The 22,131-nt window shown below is 41.8% G+C and overlaps 1 protein-coding gene across 3 annotated transcripts in view; it reads left to right on the plus strand.

Annotated features, from left to right (window-relative positions):
* CAMK1D (calcium/calmodulin dependent protein kinase ID) overlaps window positions 1-22,131 on the plus strand; it is a 222,453-nt gene that overhangs the window by 168,315 nt on the left and 32,007 nt on the right. For all 3 annotated transcript variants that reach the window (XM_063153729.1, XM_063153730.1, XM_063153731.1), the window contains exons 4-5: window positions 7,548-7,686; window positions 13,212-13,338. In XM_063153729.1, coding sequence (XP_063009799.1) covers window positions 7,548-7,686; window positions 13,212-13,338 — 266 coding nt within the window. The remainder of the gene's footprint in view (window positions 1-7,547; window positions 7,687-13,211; window positions 13,339-22,131) is intronic.

Below are 22,131 nucleotides of genomic sequence, written 5' to 3' on the forward strand. Positions count from 1 at the left end.
GTAATCACAAAAGACTTAAAAACTTGATGTCCTTTGTCATTTGGTTGCCTTTGGGTCAGTCACACCTTTTACAGCTGATAGGACCAGAGGATATTTTGAATATAATGTGTAATCTTTGAATATGGAATAAAATTTTGCATAAAACAAGAGAGCATTGACCTTGAAGAATCATGGACTCAAAAGATCTCTGCAGTAGGGATTCTGTGAAGGGAAATGCTGTCTCCAAAGATTTTAACTGCCAAACTGTGTTACATCCCTGAGCAGAGCTTTCCAGACTCCTGCCCCAGTGGAAACAGAGCTCTGTTCTCCAAGGCACAACCTCACTACAGCTGCTCAGCAAATGTCACATGAAACTTTTAATGCAGGAGGAAAATTAGTTAGTTTGCTCAGTTGGATTCAGAAAAATGGCCGCAGCATTTTTGCCCAGTTGTTTCCCAAACAAACCCTCTGGGTAGGGAGCAGCCCTTTGGAGCAGCCATCATCACACGGCTAAAAAAAACAGAATAAATGCTGTGGCAATGTTTCTTTGCATTTTCTCTACACAACCTGGAAGGAGGCTGTAATGAGGTGGGATCTCTTCTACCAGGAAACTCTTGACAGGACAAGACAAAATGGCTTCGTGTAGCACCAGGGAAGGTTTGGGTTGGATATGTGGAAAATGTTCTTTGCTCAAAGATTGGAAAGCACTGGAACAGGCTGTCCAGTGAAGTGGTGGAGTTGCCATCCCAGAAAATGTTCAAAAAGGGAGTTGCTGTAGCCCTTCAGGATATATTTTAGTGAGTATGGTGTTGTTTGGTCAAAGGTTGATGTTCTTGAAGGTCTTTTCCAGCCTGAATGATTCTGTCATTGAATAGCACTAGCAAAGGAGAGGGTGCTAACATCTATGCATCCCTCCCTGCCATATGCACACACCTGCACTCTAGAAAAATACGCCAAAACTAATCCTGTGTCCTTTCTTTGGTGGCCTTGGAGCATATATTTATGTTGCCAGCAGATTTTAAGCTGGGTGATTTAAAAATACAATAAGGAGGAAAGTCCTCCCCTTTTTCAAGCTGTATATTTTATGATAGTGCTGCAAATGAGAAAGCCAGAGCAGTTTTCTGACATATTTACTGAATAAAGCAAATCTCTGCAGGCCATACAGTAATTCTGTAGCAATATCTGTCCCTGCCTGACTAACACTCTAGATTATTGGTACAAGGAGAATTTTCATCACGTACTTCTGTTTGCAAGAGGTCAGACTAAAGAATCATAATGTTCCTTTCTGGGTCTAAAATCTATTAATCTGTTTACTCATTTTCCTTTTATGTGTTGCTTCATTTGAACAATGACACAAAGGTGGCCAATTTCTCTTTCCTTTCAAACACCACATTGGCCAGGTTTGCTTTCTGGTTCTCATGCATTTTTCACAATGCAGAGGAAGTTTAATGCCAAACAGAAAAGCTCTCCATTAAAAACAAAACACACTTTAAGAACTGAATTATTTGTCTTAATAAGAATTCCTTCATTAGAGAAATGTAATACTCAAAGGCAGAACTTCTCAGGAATAGCCCCTTCAGTCTTTCTTATCTCCCCTCACACTTCAGCTTCATGCTGAGTTCTGTGCTCTTTCTGATTTATATTGTAGGAAACTGTGAATGTGTAACTTCTGATAGATAAGCTGCTCACAATTAAAGGTAATGCTCATATTTGACTTACTTTTCATACTGTCCTGGGAGGCCTCCTGCTCCAATATCTGAAACCAGTCCTCTTCTTTGTTGAGCATCCCTAATGTGCAAGTTTAAACAGCATTAGTGAATCCCTAGGGATGTGTCTGCCCTTGCAGGGTGGTTCTTCTAACCCAGGATGATTTATGGTGCTTTGGTGACTTGCCCAGTGGAGAATGGATCATGACTTGAACTGCATGGAAGCATCAGGTGGACTTAACATCCTTCTGGAGGGAAAAGCCAACAAGCTGAATAGCTTTGCTTGGATTCTTCATGTAAATCCACCACTGACGAGTTCATCAATAAGACTCCTGATAAAAAGCAATTAAACCGTCAAGCAGTAAATGATCCAGAGCAATTCCAGCCTGTAGTACAAAAGAGGAAGAAAAGGATCAGTGTTTTGATAAATGGCAAAGAAGTCAAAGTGATATTTCAAAGGGTGTTATTTTTCAAGCTCCTAAAACAAGCAGAAAGGTTCCTAAACTTGGTAACAGTGGGGGATGCAGGGGTGAAGAAATAAGAGGATTTATCTGTACATACAGCCAGTCCCACCAAGAGAAAGAAAGGGTAACATGAATACTTTAATATGTAACTTATTTTTAATTCCAGTGTTTATTTGTTCTTTTATTCATGTATTTATTCACCTGAAGGCTAACATATGTGGGGATGTTCCCCACCAGGCAGCCCTGCTGAGGTCTGGCAGGTATCTGGTACTGTGACCTGCAGTGTGAGGGTGCAGGTTTCACTCTGCTGGCAAAAACACCAGAAATTCAGAGAGATAGGCTCTTGTTTTCTGTTTATGAATTTCGGGGCCTTAAATTACAAGGGAGTTTTTGTTTGGTTCTCATTTTTCATCAAAGTACTGCTTTGAAACGTTTCACCTTCTGCTTTCCTGATGGTGCTGCAGAGGAATAGGGTGCTTTGGATAAAGTTTGATAATGCCCTTTACCTGCAGCATGGGCTGTTTTCTTTTTTGCCAGTTTGGTTCTTTCCTGATGAACTGATGGTAAAATGGGTTAATGTAAAGGCAAGGTATAATAGTAATGTGTTTAAATAGTAATGTGTTTTTAAAAAGTTTGGATGTGGCAGTCAGTGCCATGGTTTAGTTGAGGTGTTGGGGCATGGGTTGGACTCAATGATTTTGAAGGTCTCTTCCAACCTAGTCATTCTGTGAATTCTGTGAGTTCTGTAATGCTGAAATATTTCCTTGTCTCTCACAAGTTACATCTGTAAATTAGAAATTGCGCAAATATGGAAACTGTAGTGTCAAGGACTGACACCAATCCTTGAACAGACCCTGAGTATTTATTAGGTCACTGTTAGAGTGACCTCTCCTTTGCCTCTAATGAGCATTGCAAGGTCTTTCAGGGTCGTTTTTTACTGTCTGTGCAGGGAGTTCAGCCAACAGTGTACACACTGAGAGCCCAATTAACAAGGTGGCTCATCCATGTACAAAACCATTGGTATTTTCAAAGTTTTTTGAAACCTGTCCTAAACTGAGCCATTCAGTGTGGCAGCTAGTGTTAGAGGTTTAGATCTGCATTTAAACATCAAACTGAGAAGAAGCAAACCCCCCCAAATCCAGTCAGGAAAATAAAAGATTATACAATTTATTGCAAACTCCATCACCAGCCTAGGTCCTCTGAAAGATTTGTATCATCTGCGTGATCAATACATGAAGTCTCCTTAATGAAACACTAGATCTGGAAGCTTTTATCTCAAGAAACCCAGGAAACAGAGTGCAATCTGTGTTTCCCCAGTGGAAGTGGTGATAATGTCTCTTTTATTATATATGGTCAAGTTGGGTTCTACTGTCCCTCCTCAAACTGGGTGTTAATGGAATTAAATCCTGGCCTGTACCAGCAAGAATGTGGCCAGCAGGACCAGGGCAATGTCTGCCCTCCTCCCCTCAAATCCTATTTCTTTTCACCTCAAATGTTTGTTCTGGCCTTTTCCATGTGGCTAGTCAGTAACATGTACTTAAGGCATGTAGCCTCAGTAAAAAGATGTAGTAGGAGCTAAAATATTCATATTTATGGCTGAGTTTGGTTGTATCTTTTTCATTCTAAATGAAATTATTCTTCTGGTCATTGCTTTGAAATAGTTTCCTGTTGCTGGAAGCAGGCAAGGCATATTCTGGGGTGTCCATGTGCCATGGGGACTCTTTGCTCAGCCCCTTCTCCAGGTGCGGGGCTTTTCCCAAGCTGCTTGGAGAACCAGGGAAAAGCCACAGCTTGGTGACTGAGCCAGGACCAAGGGCTGGAGCCACATGATCCATCCAGGCAGCCCCAGCAGGCACATCCATACAGAAGAGGCAGCTGTGGCTGCTGTGCTGAGTTTTGCCCAGCTCCGAGTCCCTGGGCAGGGCTGAAGCTGCCCTGGATCACAGTGTGACACCTGAGCTGCTCCAGAGTTAAATGCTTTTCAAGTACCTGAACTTGGCTGGTTGTCCTTTGCCTTTTTCTTTGCTGGGAACCAAGATTGAAATCATAAGGGGGAAAAGGTTCCTTTTGCTGTTGTTTGTGTGTCCAGCTCCGTGAGCCAGTGCCAGCTGCAAGACAGGAGCAGGCCTCTAATTTCCACTAATAAGAAATCCCTCCTACCCTCTTTTTCTGGACAGAAAATTCTGTCTTAAATTCCTTTAAAACAAAGACCTAATTCTGCTCTTACTGCCTGCAGTTTCAATTCTGCCTCAAAATTGCCATAGAGAGGGCAAAGCTGGATGGTGCCATTAAAAAGAAAATAATTACTCCAGAGTATTAAAGACTGGAACAAACTGCAGGAACACTTTATGAGTGCCCAGGTCTGCTCAGAAGAGATGCCAAGTCCCATTTCAGCAGGGCAGGGGGTGTTGGGATCAATACCAACAAACAGGCCACATCTCCACTGTGATTTTAGAGCTCAGATGCTCTCCCCACAGCTGCCTTTGCTGGTTTGCTCCTGTCACAGCACTGACTTGGTGTCAGTCCTTGGGTGCCTGCAGGGAGCAGCATTCCCAATGACATTATGGTTGGGTTAACCCTGTCTTGGAGGAGAAAAGCCATAAGGACATAAGCTTCATGTGGAAAGGGCCTTGGGTGCTGAGTTGAAGAGCATCCCAGGGAGGTGGAGCTCAGCCAGGAATCTTGCCAACATCAGGGAGACTCAAAAGTGCAAATTGTAATGCACCATAACACAGAGTCACCACACTGATAAATAGGAGCATGAAACCCTTGGCTCTCTGCATGGACCTGGGATGCTGTCAGCATTCTCAATAAGCAAGGGCCTGCAAATGTGAGGCCTGCTCCTCCTGAGTGCTTGGGTTAAGCTCTGGTTTGCAGTGCATCATTTAAGAGGTTGCAAATATTTTCCTTGTGTTGAAATAAAATTATAAGCAGATTGAGCCCGGGTACAGTGGATCCACTGGACTAAATCAGACTAAGAAAGGCCTTCAATTAAAGAATGAGGCTTAAGGGGGACAGGGAGTGAGCTGGCATGGAGGGAGATTCTGTCAATTTAGTGAAAAATATTTTGTGGAAATATACTCTGCAAAAATCAAAGGAGAGTGTCCTCATGCAGGAAAGCACGTGATGTAAATTGGTATCTACTAAAACAGTCGTTGCTTGAGTGTAACAAAAGTAACTGTTATGAACCTGCAAAACAGCACACACTGCATTTTCATGGGGAAATGTGCTGTATTCTGGGATATTAATTACTGTGTGGGCTCAATTTTCAGTGCAATCAATCCACAGGAAACAAAGGGACTGCAAGGGAAATATAAAAAGACAGTCAGCTAATAGGAGCCATATTCAATAAAATTGTGTCTGCCTTCAGTAAACATTGAGGGTGAGGTGTGTCTGTTTTCCCTTGGCACAGGATGGGCTGGGCCAAAAGGGGCTTGGAGCAACGCTTGTGTATTTGCACATGTGTATGTATAAATATGTGTATGTGAGAAATACAACCCCTGTTTTGAGAAACTAGGAAAGAATTAGGGGATTTAATTCAGGCTGCTGGTGGACTTCAGACCCTGGGTGAACTTCACCTTTTCTGCAACTTCAATATAGTGCCAGTATGTCAGTAAGCTGTTTGTTTTGTTTGCCTAGCACTTAATAGAAGGATTATCTGGTTTCTTTCTTTCAAGGTTTCCAGGGTTGCTTTTCATTTTTGAAGCTGAATGTGTTCATTTTTAGTGGTAGCATTCTCTCCCATTCAGGCTCCAAACTTCCCTAGGAAGTGACTTCATGTTATTATTCCAGCAGATTATTGCCTGGAGTGGCTAAATTACCTAGTGTTTGTGTAATGGCAAGCTCTCAGTCCATACGCATTTAATGACTGTAATCATTTGTTATTTTCCCTTTATTAGGTTTGTTTTTAAAGAAAGTTTTACTGTGCTATTTATGATATGCTAAGTGGTGCAACTTGCTGAAGAAACATTTTGCATACATTTTATTTTTTAATAGGCTTTGCTTGCTAAAATGGAAATCTTTTATTTACCCTAGTAGGGCAGTTTTTTGCTGACAGTTTTATTATTTCAATTACTCAAACATTTCTTTCCTCTTTTGTTTCCTCAGATACTCCTCCAGGGAGTTTTAATGTGCCATTCTTTATTTAAAATTGGGTTCAGAACGTGTTATTTCTAGCAAGGCAGGGGAAAAGTGCAGTACAGCAGACATTAAATAGTGGGATGTCAAGATTTTATTTTCTTTCCTCTTTGAGTTGTGGGATCCTTTCCTCATTTGTGTCATCTGGTGATGAATTGCACTGATAATCTGTGTTCCTCATCAATAACTGTCTCCTACCAGTGCCAGGCAGAGGCTGTGCTCTGCCTAAAGAGCTGTGACTGCAGATAAATGGTCCTGCATATGTGAGTAAAGGAGGGGACCTCTGAGAGCATTTAAAATTGTCAGAGGTGCAGGCTACTTTAATAAAATAATGTTCTATAGGTAGTGGCAGCAACTTCTGAATGCATTTCACTCGCTAGTTGGGAAAGAATGGGAGCATTCCTCCAGGGAAACCCCAAGCCTTGGTCAGTGGAGTGAAAAGTGAACCCCAAGGGATCATAAAAGGGGGGAGCTTTACAGACTGAGTGGGCCAGCACCAGCAGAGGGAACTGCCTATGCAAAGTTCTCTGGGGTGGGACAGCATGGAAAGCAGGGTCTGCTCCCCTGGCTCTTGCTGGAGTATGTCTGTGATTCCTTCTGCAAGTGCTAGAGAGTCTTTGACCACTCCCTGATGTGTGATGCGTTTTCCATTATAGCCTGACCAGTCCTTGGAGAAAATCAAACTCAGTTCAGAGAACCATAGAATAAGCTGAGTTGGAAGGGGACCCATCAGGACCATTGAGTCCAGCTGGCCCTGCACAGGACACCAAAATCACACTCTGTGCCTGAGAACATTGTCCAAATGACTTTGAACTCTGTCAGGCTCAGGGCTGTGACCACTTCCCTGGAGAGCCTGTTCCAGTGCCCAGCCACCCTCTGGATGAAGAACCTTTTTCTGATATGCAACTTAAACCTCCCCTGACTCAGCTTCAGGCCATTCCCTCGTGTCCTGACACTGGGCACCAGAGAAGTGACCAGTGCCTGTCCCTGCACTGCCCCTCATGAGGATGTCGAAGAGCACAATAAGGTCTCTCCTCCAGGCCGTCCAGACCAAGTGACCTCAGCCCCTACACATAAAACTTCCCTTCCAGACCCTTCCCCATCCTCATGGCCCTCCTTGGGACGGTAGGGGAGCCCCAGAGCCACAGGCAGATCTCTCTGCCTGCCTGTGTCGAGTGCATGGCCTTGACTACCCTTTAATGATGCAGAAAGGGCATTACAAACACATCCTCACTCTTGTGCTTCCCGTTGTGTTTTCCAGAGTGTCTGGGGGAGAGCTCTTTGACCGCATTGTGGAGAAGGGCTTCTACACGGAGAAGGACGCCAGCACGCTGATCCGGCAGGTCCTGGACGCTGTGTACTACCTGCACCGCATGGGCATCGTGCACAGGGACCTCAAGGTACAGCCACAGCACCTCTCTGGGCCCTGGGCAGTGCCAGTGGAGGCTGTGTGAGACCAACAAACACATCAAGTTTGTTCATTGTGAAGAACAAACAATGGAGGCTGTGTAATTGTGTGTGCCCCGGGACTGGCTGTTTCAGTAAGGTTGTACCATAGGAGAGATGCTCCAAAGCCTCCTGAAAACCTCTCCCTGCCAAGGATCCCCTTGATGGGAGACCCCTAAAAAGTTCTGTGCCAGTATGGAGAGACTGTTGGGAAGGATGAAAGTTTGACAAGAAAGTCTCACAGATGTGTGTGCTTGGCAGAAAGATTTTTAAATGTAGAGTCTGATGAAGGAATAGAGATGGAAGCAAGTTTTGATATAGAAGAAAAGAATTGCTGAGCCAGTCTTACTGCATAACCAAGGAAGCAAAGGGTGTGTTAGTTAGAAGGGGTTTTTATGACTTTGAGCAAAGGATAAACCCACCTCAAAAAAGATGTTTTTACCAAGCAGAAAGATATCACAGGCAAACAAGTCAGCAAAGTTGCAAGTAGAAAAAAGGTCTCAGAATTTTCCACTGCAGAAAACTGAAAAACAACTTCTAGCTTAAACTGTAATGTACTAACTTTTAGTGATTGGAGAATAGTAACATGAATATGGTAATTATAGTAGTTATGACAGGCTGTAGATAATAGCCAAGGTACAGATTGGTTCTACTGTATGAAGATGGTCAGCAAAGGATAATAATGCAATGTAACCAAAACCAAAGGGTCTCCAGGCCTGCCTGCAGCTGGAGCTGACAGCTGCAGGCACAGCTCTGTCACGACCGTGGGCTGCTGTAACCTCTTGGATGGAATAAACTGCATTTTGAAGAGCCCCTGGAGTCCACATCCCTCATTTCAGTTCTTACAGAGAGACAAACAGGACTTTTGTATTTTTCGGTCTTCAGGCTGCTGTTTATTTTTCTCTTATCAGAAGTTCAGCACGCCATCTACATATCAGATGTAGCGTACAAAGAAAAGGCACCAAAAGTCACAAGACACACAGGTTCAAGTTCTTTTAAATCTATTTTGTCCAATTAACTCTTAAAACCTATTTTATTTCTACCTTTCTACCAATCACTCTGTGCCACCAACACTGCAGAAAATGGAGTAGATGAAGAGCAAGAAGGAGATCAGACAGTGCCCAAAATTCTCCATCTTGTCTTCTATCTACCTCCATACTAAAACCCCAAAACTCTAAGTTTTTCACCCTGTGATAAACTACACTACTATCTATTTCACACACTTGTAGATTCCAATTAATCCCAAAGTCTTGGAAGCTTTCTCCATGGACTAAGGTTAAAAGCAGCGTTCTCCTGGGGATCAGGACTTCTCAGAACAGGCAGTGAAATATTCCCTGTGCCCTGGGTTCCAATGCCCATGGAATTGGTTTCAATGAGGACTCTGCAGTCAGGGGAGTTACAGTGGGAGGTTTGCAGGTTTGATGTGAGGAAAAGCCATTAAGACCCAAAATATTACATTAAGGCAGAAACCCCATTATTGTATTTGCAGGGAATGCCCCAGTGAAGGCAGGAATGATGCATCTGACTCCATGTTCTCAGAAGGCTAATTTATTACTTTACAATACTATGTTATATTAAACAGTACTGCATATAGTATTCTTTTAATTTTTGTATTCTTTAGTATGCTATACTATACTAAAAAATACAGAAAGGATACTTACTGAATGCTAGAAAGATAATAATGAAAACTCCTGACTCTGTCCAGAGCCCTGACACAGCTTGGCCTGATTGGCCAACGAGTGAAAACAACTCACAGCAGAATGCAATGAAACAATCACCTGTGGGTAAACAATCTCCAAACACATTCCACATGAGCACAGCACAGGAGAAGCAAATGAGATAAGAATTGTTTTCCTTTTCTCTGAGGCTTCTCAGCTTCTCAGGAGAGAAATCCTGGGTGAAGGAATTTTTTCAGAGAATGTGAATGCCACACCCCATTTCAGCTGAGGTGTGTTCAGTGCTAGAAAGAATTTTGCAGGTTTGCTGTGCTAGATTTACATTTACTTAATAATAACTGGTAATGATAGTGGGGGAAAGTTGAGAGATTTCCTATCACTTGGAGCAATGTTTTCGCTTACAGCAAGGGTTCTTCTAAGGACCATTGAGTGCCAATGTGATATTTAGATTATTTTCCTTTCAGCTGCACCATATTGTCGCATCTAAACCTCTCAGCTTTTCAGGTATTAAAACTCCCTAAATGTTGTTGTTTTATTGTTTTCTTCCAGTATCTTTAGTGCCATTAAGACAAGCAGAAAGGCTTGGATTTGATGGCACTTTAATGTTTTAAGAAGTAAGTTAGCAGAAGATACTAGAAAAATACACAAATTTCAAAAGAAAACCGTGGGTTCAGCTCCTGAGCTGGTTAGTTCTGCCAAAGTTTACTGCCAGAAATGAAGACTTCAGTGATGGAAATAACATCTCTGGCTGTATTTTGGAGGGATGCTCCAAACAGGAGTTTCCTTGGATGTTGAGGCAGAGCTTGTATTTTCCCTCTGTGAAGAGAGTGGAATTTGGCTACATGTTATGAGCCTTATATAAGCCTTATAAAAAGGTTTAATGAACACTAATAGAGTCAGGAGGCTCTGCAGCCAGTCCAGACAGTCCCAAATAATGGGTTTCCTGTAAGGAGGCACTGGTTAGGCTTCCATCTCCTGCAGTCTCCACATTTTGCTCTCAGCTCCTGTTCATTTCCTGCCCTTATGCTGAAGTACATAGAAACATTCTTATATTTGTAAGAGCTCCAAAGAATTGCAGTATGGAAGTGCTGTATTTTAACATGACCATCTTGCTCCCAAATTCAACTTTTAGGAAACAACTTCAGGCTTCTTTCTGCCACCAGCATTTCTTGGAGTGAGGTCCAAGACCTCTTAATTCAGATATTCCATTGTACAAGATCTTGTTATTCTTGTATTTATAATCTAAAGCAGGTTATACCTCTCATTTTAAAAAATAATCTTATTTTAAAGTTCCTGTAATAAAATATGAGATCTGGTGATTTGGGAATTAAATTCATGTACAGATTACTTTCAGAGTTTATGTAAGGCCAAGCTGAATTTAGATCAACCTTCTCCAGTGGTATTTTGTAGCTAAAAGTAGCTCTTTTTCTCTTTCTCTCTTTTGTTTGCAGATTTTTGTCAATATCATGTCAATTGTCAAAATGACTCATAAAATGCAGTATATGAGGAACACCTGCTGTGAATTTCTGTTAGCAAAAACATACCATGATGAGAAAAACAGGGATATAATAAGACATTTATGATTTCAAAATATCAAAATAAGTGTAAGGTTCAAAATGAAACTCCGGGAAAGAATCCACTCTACAAAAACACAACCCATGAAGCATCCATAGATACCAAAACAGGACTTGCTGCAGTTGGTAAAAGCAGGTCTGGGCTCCAAGTCTCTAATCTAAGTAAAGCAAGAGCAGATTAGAAGAGATGGCAGCAGGTGATGTCTGGGGGAACTCCAGGATGCACAAAAGGAGTGAAAGGCTCAAGCAGCTCCACTTGGTACAGAGCCACCTTATTAAGGCTTTTTGAATTAACAGAATTCTTTTAAACAAGTTTGACTTTTAAATGTAAGGGTTTCTTGGCCTTACTAAATGTGAGTATGTGGGGACCTCAGGTGAGTTATTAGAAATTGTTAGGAAATAACTGCTTTTCCCTTAATTCCATGTCTACCACCCCCTCAGCAGATCACAAGAGCTGTAGTAAAAATTAGGAGTGACTCCAGCCTAGGGCAGAGCATGGCAGGAAACTGTAGTCCCCACAAGAGTGTCAACACTATAAAGTGCAATTAAAGCACTGGACTTGCAAGTTATCATGAGAAAGAAACATAAATGGTACTACTGCGTATTTATTTTTAGGAGCCAAATCATTTCCCTTTTTACCTCAGCCCTGCTGGCCCACAGCTGTGGCTGTGGCTTGCAGATCCTCTCACGGCCATTGTGTGCCATGTTTCCACATGTCCCATGGATGAAGCCATCACTTGATGCTGGGATTGGGGAGCAGGAATGGCTTTAACCTCCTGAATGGGGACATCACCTCCAGCACCCCTTCATCCCCCCCTTCCCCAGGGCAGATGGAGAAGGGAATGTGGATTCTGGTGCTGCTGAACTGCAGTTTCTCCTCCTCACAAATCCAAGCTTGGCTGTGTCCCAGGGAGTCTGAGGATGTTGTGTGGCTGCAGCTGCTCCTCACCATTCCCTGGAGCACACAGCAGGCTGGGTGTCAGCATTTGTGCCAGCTTTGGGCAAAAGACTCCACTGAGGCTATTTAGAAACATTGGGTACCTGTAGGGGGATAGAATATAAGAAAGTAAAGATAGTGTAGAAAGTAATTTGATCCCTAAGGAGTTGCAGCTGGGCCAATTATCAAAGATTAGGAGCAGGCCTGACTTTACCAGGCCACAGCTATGACCAATGAGAAGAAGATGCTATAAAAGAGTGGAGTGGCTGGGTGAGGGGGGAACTGGAGTCAGTTGGTGGCTTTGTGAAGAAGAAAGAGTCAGTGCTCTGAGGAGCTGACCATGAGAAACACCAAGAGGATATGAAACCTTTGTGATAAGGAGACAGCAGAATGGAACCCCTGGAATAAGATGATAACAGGTACCCATCGCTTTTACAGCTGAAGACCCAAAAGTCCAAAGCCCACTGCCGCCAGGCTGAGTGCTGCAGGTGTGGACCCTTTCATGAGCCCAGATCTTGGGCAGGGGAGGAGGTGGGCTCTCATAGCACCCAGCCAGAGCTTTGCTGTGCAGCAGCAGCACACTCAGAACACACAAATGCAGGGCTGGCTGGAGCTGATGGAGGCTGGTTGGCCTCTCCAAGCTGCCTGACTCTGGTATAAAAAGTCACAGGGCTTTGTGGGGTGATCCTTGTTTTCTCTTGCCATAAACAAGTTGCTGTACTTAGTGCTATAGCACATTTTTCCTTCAGCGTTTTTTCCTAATCAGCTCTAGCTGAAATATCCTTGCTTCAAGTCTGTTAACTGTAAAGGCATTTCCTCTTTCAAAACAGTTTGTTTCTAGTGGAGAAGATAAAAAAAAATCTCTAATACCTCTTGTTTTCCTTTTTCTTTTTTCAAATACTGTGTAAAACTTTTTAGTACACTGCCTAAATTTGCCATATTTACTTGCTTTTAAACGAATCCTTCTGTTTCACCACTCTGAAGTGAAAATGTATCAGACATATCTCACAAGTAAGGGATGAGCCTTAGGTCTTATTTGAGGTGCCAGAGAAGTTTGTTGGCCTAGAAAAGCTGCTCAAAGCTCAGGGTGTCAGGGTCTCCCATTTGTTGCCATGCAGGAGTCTGGATAGGATTTCCATGTAGATTTTAAGCAAAACTCTTTAAACTTAGGGCAACCCAATTGTATTTGCGTATGGTGTGACTAGGGATTGTATTAAAGGTATGCATGGGTCACCAGGTGTTGTTACTGAACTCACATATTCAAAACTCCTTTTGTTTATTCTCTTTTCTAGCCTGAGAACCTGCTTTACTACAGCCAGGATGAGGAGTCAAAAATCATGATCAGTGACTTTGGCTTGTCGAAGATGGAGGGTAAAGGAGATGTGATGTCCACAGCCTGTGGCACTCCTGGCTATGTTGGTAAGAGGTTTGCTTATATTTTAGTGAAAATGAAACTATTCTCATTTTCTGGTGCTGGTACACGGTGCACGTGAGATTTTACGGGTATTTGTTAGAATTTAATGTTTGCCTGTACTTTGTCTTGTGTGCTCTTCGTCTTTGGGGCACAATTTTGTAATCCAGCTCTGGGTTTGTGGGATTCACTTTCATGCTTTCAGCCCTTTGTGGAATGAGTATTCTGAAAGATCCTGCTTTAGCTACACCAGGATCTTGTGAAGAATAGCCTCAAATGTATTGCTCTGCAAGCACCTAGGAAACCAAGAAGCTTTACCTAATGAAATGTATTACTTTAATCATAAAGAATAGCATTTGCCAGATTCCTCTGGTAGAAGACAATAAAATCAAAGAGCTGCATTTATTCAGATCTGTTCAGTAATCCTCTGTTACAATCATGTTAAGTTACTGACTCAGATGTTAAAATGCAAAAGCTCTTTAGATCCTTCCTGGACAGCGTCAAATTGTTTTCTGTCATTTATTCTTTGCTCTTCTGTCCATTTGGTAGTGATTGTGCAGGGCCACCTATTAGCAGCATGTTTACCAGCAGCCTCTGAAAACAGTTTAAGTAGCTGAAAGTGAGCATTAGAGGGCAGGTGGTGATGAGGTCTGTTTGAGCAAACACATTTAAAAGCTCCCTTTGTGTACAAGACATCCAGCAAGCCTGTGCCTCCTGCTGCACCAGGATCATCAGCTGAGGTGGGGAAATTAAACTCTGGGGTATCCATGAAATCCATGAAACTGTGGATAGATTTCTTTCAGATCTTTCCAGCAGGAGAGACTGGATGCTTTCCAGCTGCAGAAGCTCTTTTTACTTTGCAGCTGCCACCTCACCTCTTTTCATAGCTCTGATGATATCAACAGCTCAGATGAGGTGATTATGACACAGTAATACAGATTTGTCACAGGTACTTTTTATGGGCATTATCTTCACACTGTGCAGACACACTCTATCCCAATAAAATCAGGAAAAGGAACAGATTTCTGTGTTTTTCCCATCTTTTATTTTAAGACATGGGCCAGGATGCAGTCTGAGTAGCAGTCTTGTGTAATCACACCAGACTGGAAATCTTCTTCCAGAGCAGTGGCAGGAATTGAGCTGAGACAGCAATTTTCATAACTTTTGCTGTCAGCTCTTCTGTCCCTATCAAGCATGTTTTATTTTGCTCTGGAATGGGCACTGACTAGAATGAGTCTCAAGGCACAGGAAAGCTGAGATGATGTTTGCTGAAGTGCTGGTGAAAATGAGGGAGTGACTGTGCTTGGTCTCTGAGTGATCTCATGCAGCATCTCATCATAGCAAGTTTGCTCATGTAAATACCAATTTTGGAGAGGAAGCCCTTGGAGCCTGTGACAGGAGCTGTAGTGCTTTGAGAGATGTTTGAGAGCTGTCATTACCCATGGTCTGGCCTCTGAAGGCTGCACAAGTGCCCCCAGGCTTGTTGTTACCTGCTGAACACAGGATTTACTCATCCTGGTTCAAGAGGTCATGGCCACTTATTTCTGAAGTGCTGACAGGACTTTTCCCCCTCCTTCACAAAGAAAACAGCTTTAAATATTTGTTCTATTTCTTTTTCTTTATTTTTCTTTTTTTTTTTTTTTTTTCCTGCACAGGATGCAGCTCCTCTTTTGTGCTGTACTTTTTTTTTTTTTAATGTCATAGGTTGCTCACACAACATTTCCAAGCTCAGAAGGTTTTTGTTGCTGGTCACTGTGGTGATGCCCATAAATTGTCCTCCTTGAGTGTTACACCTGATGTTGTGGCTTCTGCACAGGTGCTCTGCAACTTGCCCACATCCAAAAGCTTTCCTGTTTTCCAGTGTCACTCCAGCATGCAGCACCTGCCAAGAGCCCTCAAATCAATGGAAATCCTTCCTCCCAATGGCACAGCATGGATAAAACTCCTCAGCCTGGCTGGGGCAGACAAATGCCACAGCCCCAGCCCATCAAGTGCCCTGTCTGCTACCTCCATTTGTGTTTTGCCTTTTCTTTCCCACTTATTTTACCTCAGGTTAAGTAGCACTCAGAGATCCATCACTTAAAACAAATTTCCTGTTGCTTTTCTTCAGAGATAGGCAGAACACCCTGTTTTCTAAGATCCTACCAGAACTGATTAGTTTTATCAGTTTAACCACTTTGCTTTTAAATAGCTGGAAGATGTTTAGGCACATATCCCATGTCAAAGGGCTCTGTTAAGAAGTCATTGGCATCTGCTACAATTTATACTTCATCTCCAGAAATGGGTCCAGTCAGATCCCACTTTGCAAAGTGCTGGACAAGCTTCTGACTCAGAAGCAAATCTGATCTTAACTCATGTCTGCTGCCCAAGTATTTGCAAGTATGCAAGCCCCCTGTCATTTCTGTCTCATTTCCTTGATCAGGATATACTTTCAACTCCTGTGCTTCATTTTTTATCTCAACTTTTCTTATTTTCATCTGCAAAGAACAGTAGTATCTATGACATTAAATGCCTGTTTATGTGGTCTGGAAATATATTGAATAAGGAAGGGTGTAATTATAATTAAATCCCTTAACAAATATCAGTTTTCTTTCTGAAAATCAAAATATCGCTTTTCAAATTGGACTCTACCTGAAATGTGCATGGCCAATGGGGCATTAGGACTTCAACTTTTAAAGCTCTGCCTTGCAGATTAAATTACTGTCAAGAGTTCTGAGTTCTTATTTTTTCAGGAGTTTTGTCAGAGATTTTGGCCCTGTGATGAAAAGCTGATGGTTCAGATAATTTAACCCAATTATCTGAGCCACTTTTGTTAAGAGGCCAATCTAAATGTTTGCTTACTGAAAAGGGGATCTGATAATACAGCCTCTTCTAAGAAGGTCTTACATTTTCTTATTGCTTACCATTGTTATCTCCATTTCTTATGGAAAGAGTCTGGGATTCTTTCTGATAAGCAGGGACTAGATTGATGAACTGAGTAGTCTGAGCTGGGACTAGACACCCAACTTCTAGATAGCAGCTGAATTGGGAAAGGTGAGGCAAGGTGAGCCTTGTGTGGCTCATTTCACCCCAAATGAGGTGTGAGGAGTGACCTGCTTGGGTCTGAACGGTGAAAAACACCAATCACTTGTTTTTAAAATTTTAAAAGTTTAATAATAATAAAATGGTTATAAAAAATAGGAATACAATTAGTGTAATAATAATTTGGAGAATTTTAACTAGGACAACATGAGAGAATAAAGACAAAGAGTTACGAATGTCCAGGTACCTTTTCTGGGCAAAATAAGCCCAAAAAAGGACACACGTTAACAAAGGATTAACCCTTAAAAACAGCAGCCTGTTACATATTCATACACCTCATACATGGTGCATAAATTCCATTAAATACAGGATTCTCTCAGGTCATCATCAGCTTCCTCCTCTGAATCCTACCAGCACCTTTGAGGCAGGAAGAAGTCGTTCCTTCTGATAAGAGCGCAATAAATTCTCTTTCTTTTAAAGATTCAGGTGTCCTGTGGCTGCTATCTCACTGCGAGTCCTTCCTTTAAAAAAAGTATCTTACATAGCATAGTTTCTATTTTAACATTTTGTTATAACCAAAAACTATATTTAACACATTAAAGAGAATACAGCATCACTTTCTAACGCAGCACATATAATATTCATTTTAATATCTGCCAAAAGCCAATCATAAAATATGCATTTTTCACATGAACCCATTGTCCAGTGTGGAAAAGAAGTGGTATTTTCAAAACCCTGAGTGATGTGTGTGATTATGGGCAAGATCCCAAGAAGCCATTAGTGATTTATAATTTTGAACATCATGGATTTAGGCTGGTCAGCTCTGGGCCTTACATAATAACTCAGTTTTGGTGTAAGAGCTGCTCAAACCTGCCTGAGAATGAGCCATCCCTGAGGTGTGTCCAGCTGGACACCCACCAGGAGGTGACTCCAGTCACTCAGCAAATTCTTCTGAAGAGATTTTGGATGTTTGGGAACTGGGTCTCACTAAATGGCTTTCCATGAGAAATAATCCCTCAAAAGCTTTGGTTATTTCTGCAGATGGAACTTAGATCTCAAGACACTTGAAAAGTTATTAAAAAATCTTAGAAAACCTGTCTGAGGCAATCTGCTCTTGTTTTGCAGAAACACTGAATTATGAGCTGTGTTTGTGGCTGACTAATATGTTAATCCTACTGAGATTAAAAATTCTTGCTCCGAGTCCCAGTCCTCTTCAAGTAAAATTTTCTTGTACTGCCTTGCCATACAAATTTGGCTGGATTCTGGATGTGTGGCTGGTCCTGGTATACTCCACCTCACTCCCTGTTTTCATTTTCTGTAGTGCTTTTAACAAAGGTAATTTCAGAGCTTTCACCTCTGCTCTGCCATAAATCCAGCAGTTTCAGATCTCACCAAAGCCACCTGTTCCTCTCAGCCACAGCATTTAAGTAAGGAATAGATTTCCACGTTGAATTTTAACCTATTTGGTATCCTTTGAATCCAAGGCTGGAAAATATTCAGTAAGCCCTCAGAATACCCTTATTAGCCATAAACTACTTCAGGAGCCTTTAGGCAGAACCATGAGTAATCAAGTAAAAATAAAGCATGGGAATCACTCTGAACAGGGTTTGTTCAGACAGAAGCACCTGACAGGGCAATTTCTCAGCTCTGTTGCCAAATCCTGACAAAGACTTGTGTTACTCTCTGCTGAGCATAAACTGCATTATTACCCATGGCATATATCGAAATATGACTCAGCAATGTGAAATAAGAATGACAGGAGCACAGAGAGTCAGCAACACTGCACTGAAACCCTGCTCTCCTTCAGAAAGAGCCTCAAACTTCACAGCCTTGGCTGACCAGAACAAGATGAACACTGGAGGAATGTGTGAAAAAATGAAATAAGTTGTTTTCACCCCAGGATTCAGTGGAAGAAGGGTTCTGCTCGTGGTGAAGCTGTTTCATGTGCATGTCAGCCTGTTTGCACTGTGAGGAGGGTACTTGGCAGGTTTTTGACTTCAGGAGAGGGGCTGGGTTGGCCCTTGGTGTGAAGAGCAGGCACCCTCATGACTTGTGCAGTGTGAACAACAAGCTTAAAGTATCAGAGCAATCCCCATCACCTGAGCTCTTTGCAGGAACATGGATTGCAGCTTTTGGCATCCAGCACAGCAGCTGCATTTTTAGGGGGTTTATTAGCATAGCTGTGCTCTCTGAGGGTAATGGCATAGTGTTCTGAAAGGGCTCCAAATGTTCTGGTCTGCACCTTTTCTTAAAACCTCCATTTGAAACAAGACTTAGAATTTTTTCTCTTATTAAAAGCAAAATATAACTCTGCCAAAAAGAAGCTAACTGTAAGACAGCAGGGGAAGAACATCTTCGTGTACCTGAGGATTGCTGCTGAGGATTGTTTTGTTTTGTTGGCCAATTGGGTCCAGGCTGTGTCTTGACTGTCTCAGAATGTCAGGGGTTTTTCTTTAGTACCTTTTGTATAGTGTTTGAAACAAGCCTTCAAACTTTTTCTCTTATTAAAAGCAAAACATAACAAAAAAAAAAAAAAAAAAAAAAAAAAAAAATAAAGCTAACAATAAGACAGCAGGATCATCCGGAGAAGCACATCTTAATGTATCTGAAGGTGGAATGCCTTGTACCTGGCACTGTGGCAATGCTGATTCAGCCTGAAGCACCTTCCTGGATGCGAAGGAAGGGTCCAGGTTTGCTCCATTGGGTGTGACTGTGGCCACAGCTCTCTTCACAGAGAGCAGCAGGCACAACTCCCCAAGGATTCTTCCTGGAAAGGCAGTGAGAAGCACAGAGAGAAGAGGAGAAAACAATTCTTATCTCTATTCAGTGCTCCTGTTGTTTTGCACCTGTGGAATGTGTTATGGAGATTGTTTACCCAGAGTGATTTGTCAATTGGATTCTGCTGAGGGCTGTTTTGTTTCCTTGGCCAGTTGAGTCCAAGCTGTGTCCTGACTGTCTCAGACAGTCATGGGTTTTTCTTTAGTATCTTTTGTATAGTATAGTTATAGTATAGTATTAATGTAATATAGTATTATATATATAGTATATATAATACTATATTACATTATATATATATAATATTTCTATATATAAAATTTATATTTATATATTATATTTTATTATTTTATGTATTATATATTACATATTATATGTATATATTTATACATATTATATGTATTCTATATTATATTATTTTGTTATTAAATATTTTATTATTATATATGTTTTATTTATATAATATATATTTATATATATTTTAATATATTGTATTCTATATTATGTATTGTATTTTTAGTGTTAATAAAGCAATTGTTCAGCATTCTGAGTCATGGAATCACAGCACATTATTCCCAGCATCAGGGGCTCCCTGCATACTGTAGGTGGCCACTGCTTATGGTTTGAGCCCAGAGTGATTCCCTGGGGATATGTGACAGTGGAAGCCATTGCTCAGCTGGCATCTCCCCAGCTCCAGAAATGGGAGATTTGGCTTTCCCCTTCTCCTTTCTGCTGTTTTGTCTCCCCAGCCGTCTGTGTTGATCCTTTAGTGCTGTCAGCTCCTGGATTTTCTTCGTTGTGTCTCCTGCTTTTGCCTCTTGGCACTGATCTGCCTTCATTCCTGAGAGCTTCTCTGACTTGTTTTTCAGCTCATTAAATATTTCCGTTTTTCTGTACATCAGAGACAGATGATGCTGAATTGTGTCCTCCTGTTCCTCTCTGCTTATTGGAACAAAAATCAAAAGCAGCCATTTGGCCTTAAAAGAAGTATTTAAACCTCCTACCTTTCTTTGTTAATGCTTACCCTGTGTTGTTCTTACCTCTTTCAGAGCTGCCATCCAGAGCAGCAGCTATCAGTGCTCTTCACTCCTTCAAAACAGAGAGAAATGCCCCAGCACGGCTTTGATGTGTTAAGAGGGAAAATCTTCATATAGTTCACATCCCCTCATCTCAGAATTGTTTTCTGTTATGTTAATGTGGCATATCTGTATAATGTCAGGAGCTCACTGGTGCTCAGCAGCAATTTGCATAATATTTTCTTTAGGAGCTATGAAATGTGTAATGTTTACCAATCTTGAAAGTTATGTAAACAGGCACAGACAAAGGCAGAAGAGAATGTGAATAAAATACTGGGAATTTGGAAGGGCTGGAGAGTTGGGAGACATCTAAGCACATAAAGACAGGAGAAAATTAACTCCCTTTGTTCTCATATTTTGTCACAAAATTTGATTACAAGAGATGGAACAAAACAGGAAACTGTCTCATTTCTTATGCAGTGGTCCCAGTTTCCAGTTCACATTCAGTGGTTCCAGTTTGCTGAATGACTTGAAAACTGGAGAAGTATTTAACCTGTGCTGCAAATTGGGACATATCCCAGTCTTCAAGAGTCTTCATAATGTGGTTGGCACTTATAATTTTACCCACATTCCCCTGAATTTTCTTCAGTTCTGCAACATGTCCCTGGTGAAATATAACCCATTTCCATCATTGTTCTGCTTGTGGAAATGCAGATGCCCTCACCTGCCTTGTGCCCTCTCTTCCTCCAGTCCCCCCTATGAGCCCTCATGCCACAGCATTGGAAAGTCTTTTTTTATTCTCATTATCTCTTCTTGTTCCATACCTTGCTGGCAGTATTTACCTTGGGGTTTTTTTTGGTTGGCTTGTCTGGATTAAGAAGATAAGACTTTAAAGAGTCCTACCAGTACAGCAGAGGATAGATAGCTACTAAAAGTGAGGTTCAAGCTTTAATATATCTCTGTGTTTCACAATTTGTTTTTTGCTCTTCTTCAAGTAACTAAGTGCTTTGGAGCTGGTGAGACTCCCAGCAGAGGAAGGTTTGACTCCCAAGAAATATTTTTGTTGGGATTTGTCACTTCATTACTTTTTTCCAGCATTTGACCTCCAAATTACTCAAAGGAAATACTGTACTTTTTAAAACCCAATATGGCAAGTCTGCTTTAGGAATGCTACAATTAGTGATTTCTTGCATTATTGTGGACATTTTGCTTTGAAAAAGCCAAAAGCTTCTTTACATGAAAAAGATTAGGGTCACAGGGGTTAAAATTTAGATTTAAGCATTTGCACTGCAAGGTCTCAACAGGGACCCAAACAAAAAAAATGCACCTTTTTAAGTCTCAGTAGTATTAGATAGTAAAGCAGATCCACAAGGAGTTTAAATAAATTCCCAGGCTCTTGCTTCTAGCAAAATTAAGGCTATGATGGTTGTATAGAGGCAGGAGGCTCAGTTCCTTTGCGCACATGTCCAATTCCTGCAGCTTTTCATTTCTCCCTCTGAGCTGTCTGTGTTCCCAGAGGCAGAAGGACAAATGGCTCCCTCTGACTCTGACGTCCAGCAGGCTTTGGAAGGCAGCTGCTGCAAGAAGTGGTGGCTGCTCTCCTTCCTCTCCTGCAGATGTAGCTTATCTCCTCCTTGACTCTCTGCCCTTTCTGAGCTGCCTCTGGAGCTGCCCTCTCTGGCAGAGCAGAGCTGTGATGCTGTCAGGGAGAATCTGCATCTCTGCACCGCTGCAAAGCTCGGCCTCATTTCCCTCCTAAACAGGGAGGCAATGGCCCTCTGCCTCTCACGCATTTTTCTGTGCTTTGTTTTGTTTTCTGTGCCTGGAGACAGAAAAAAAAAAAAATTGTGAATTTGCTCTACTTTCAGAGTCATCCTTTCTCATGAGGATATGACCTTCAAAAACCTCAGGACACATTTGCAAACACAAGGGTGTGGTGGTGTTTGCAGGGGTCCCAGGATGAGGGAAGAGATGAGAATGTTGACTCCA

The sequence above is a fragment of the Melospiza melodia genome, chromosome 4 (genome assembly GCF_035770615.1).
Source record: "Melospiza melodia melodia isolate bMelMel2 chromosome 4, bMelMel2.pri, whole genome shotgun sequence".
NCBI classification, from domain to species: Eukaryota; Metazoa; Chordata; class Aves; order Passeriformes; family Passerellidae; genus Melospiza; species Melospiza melodia.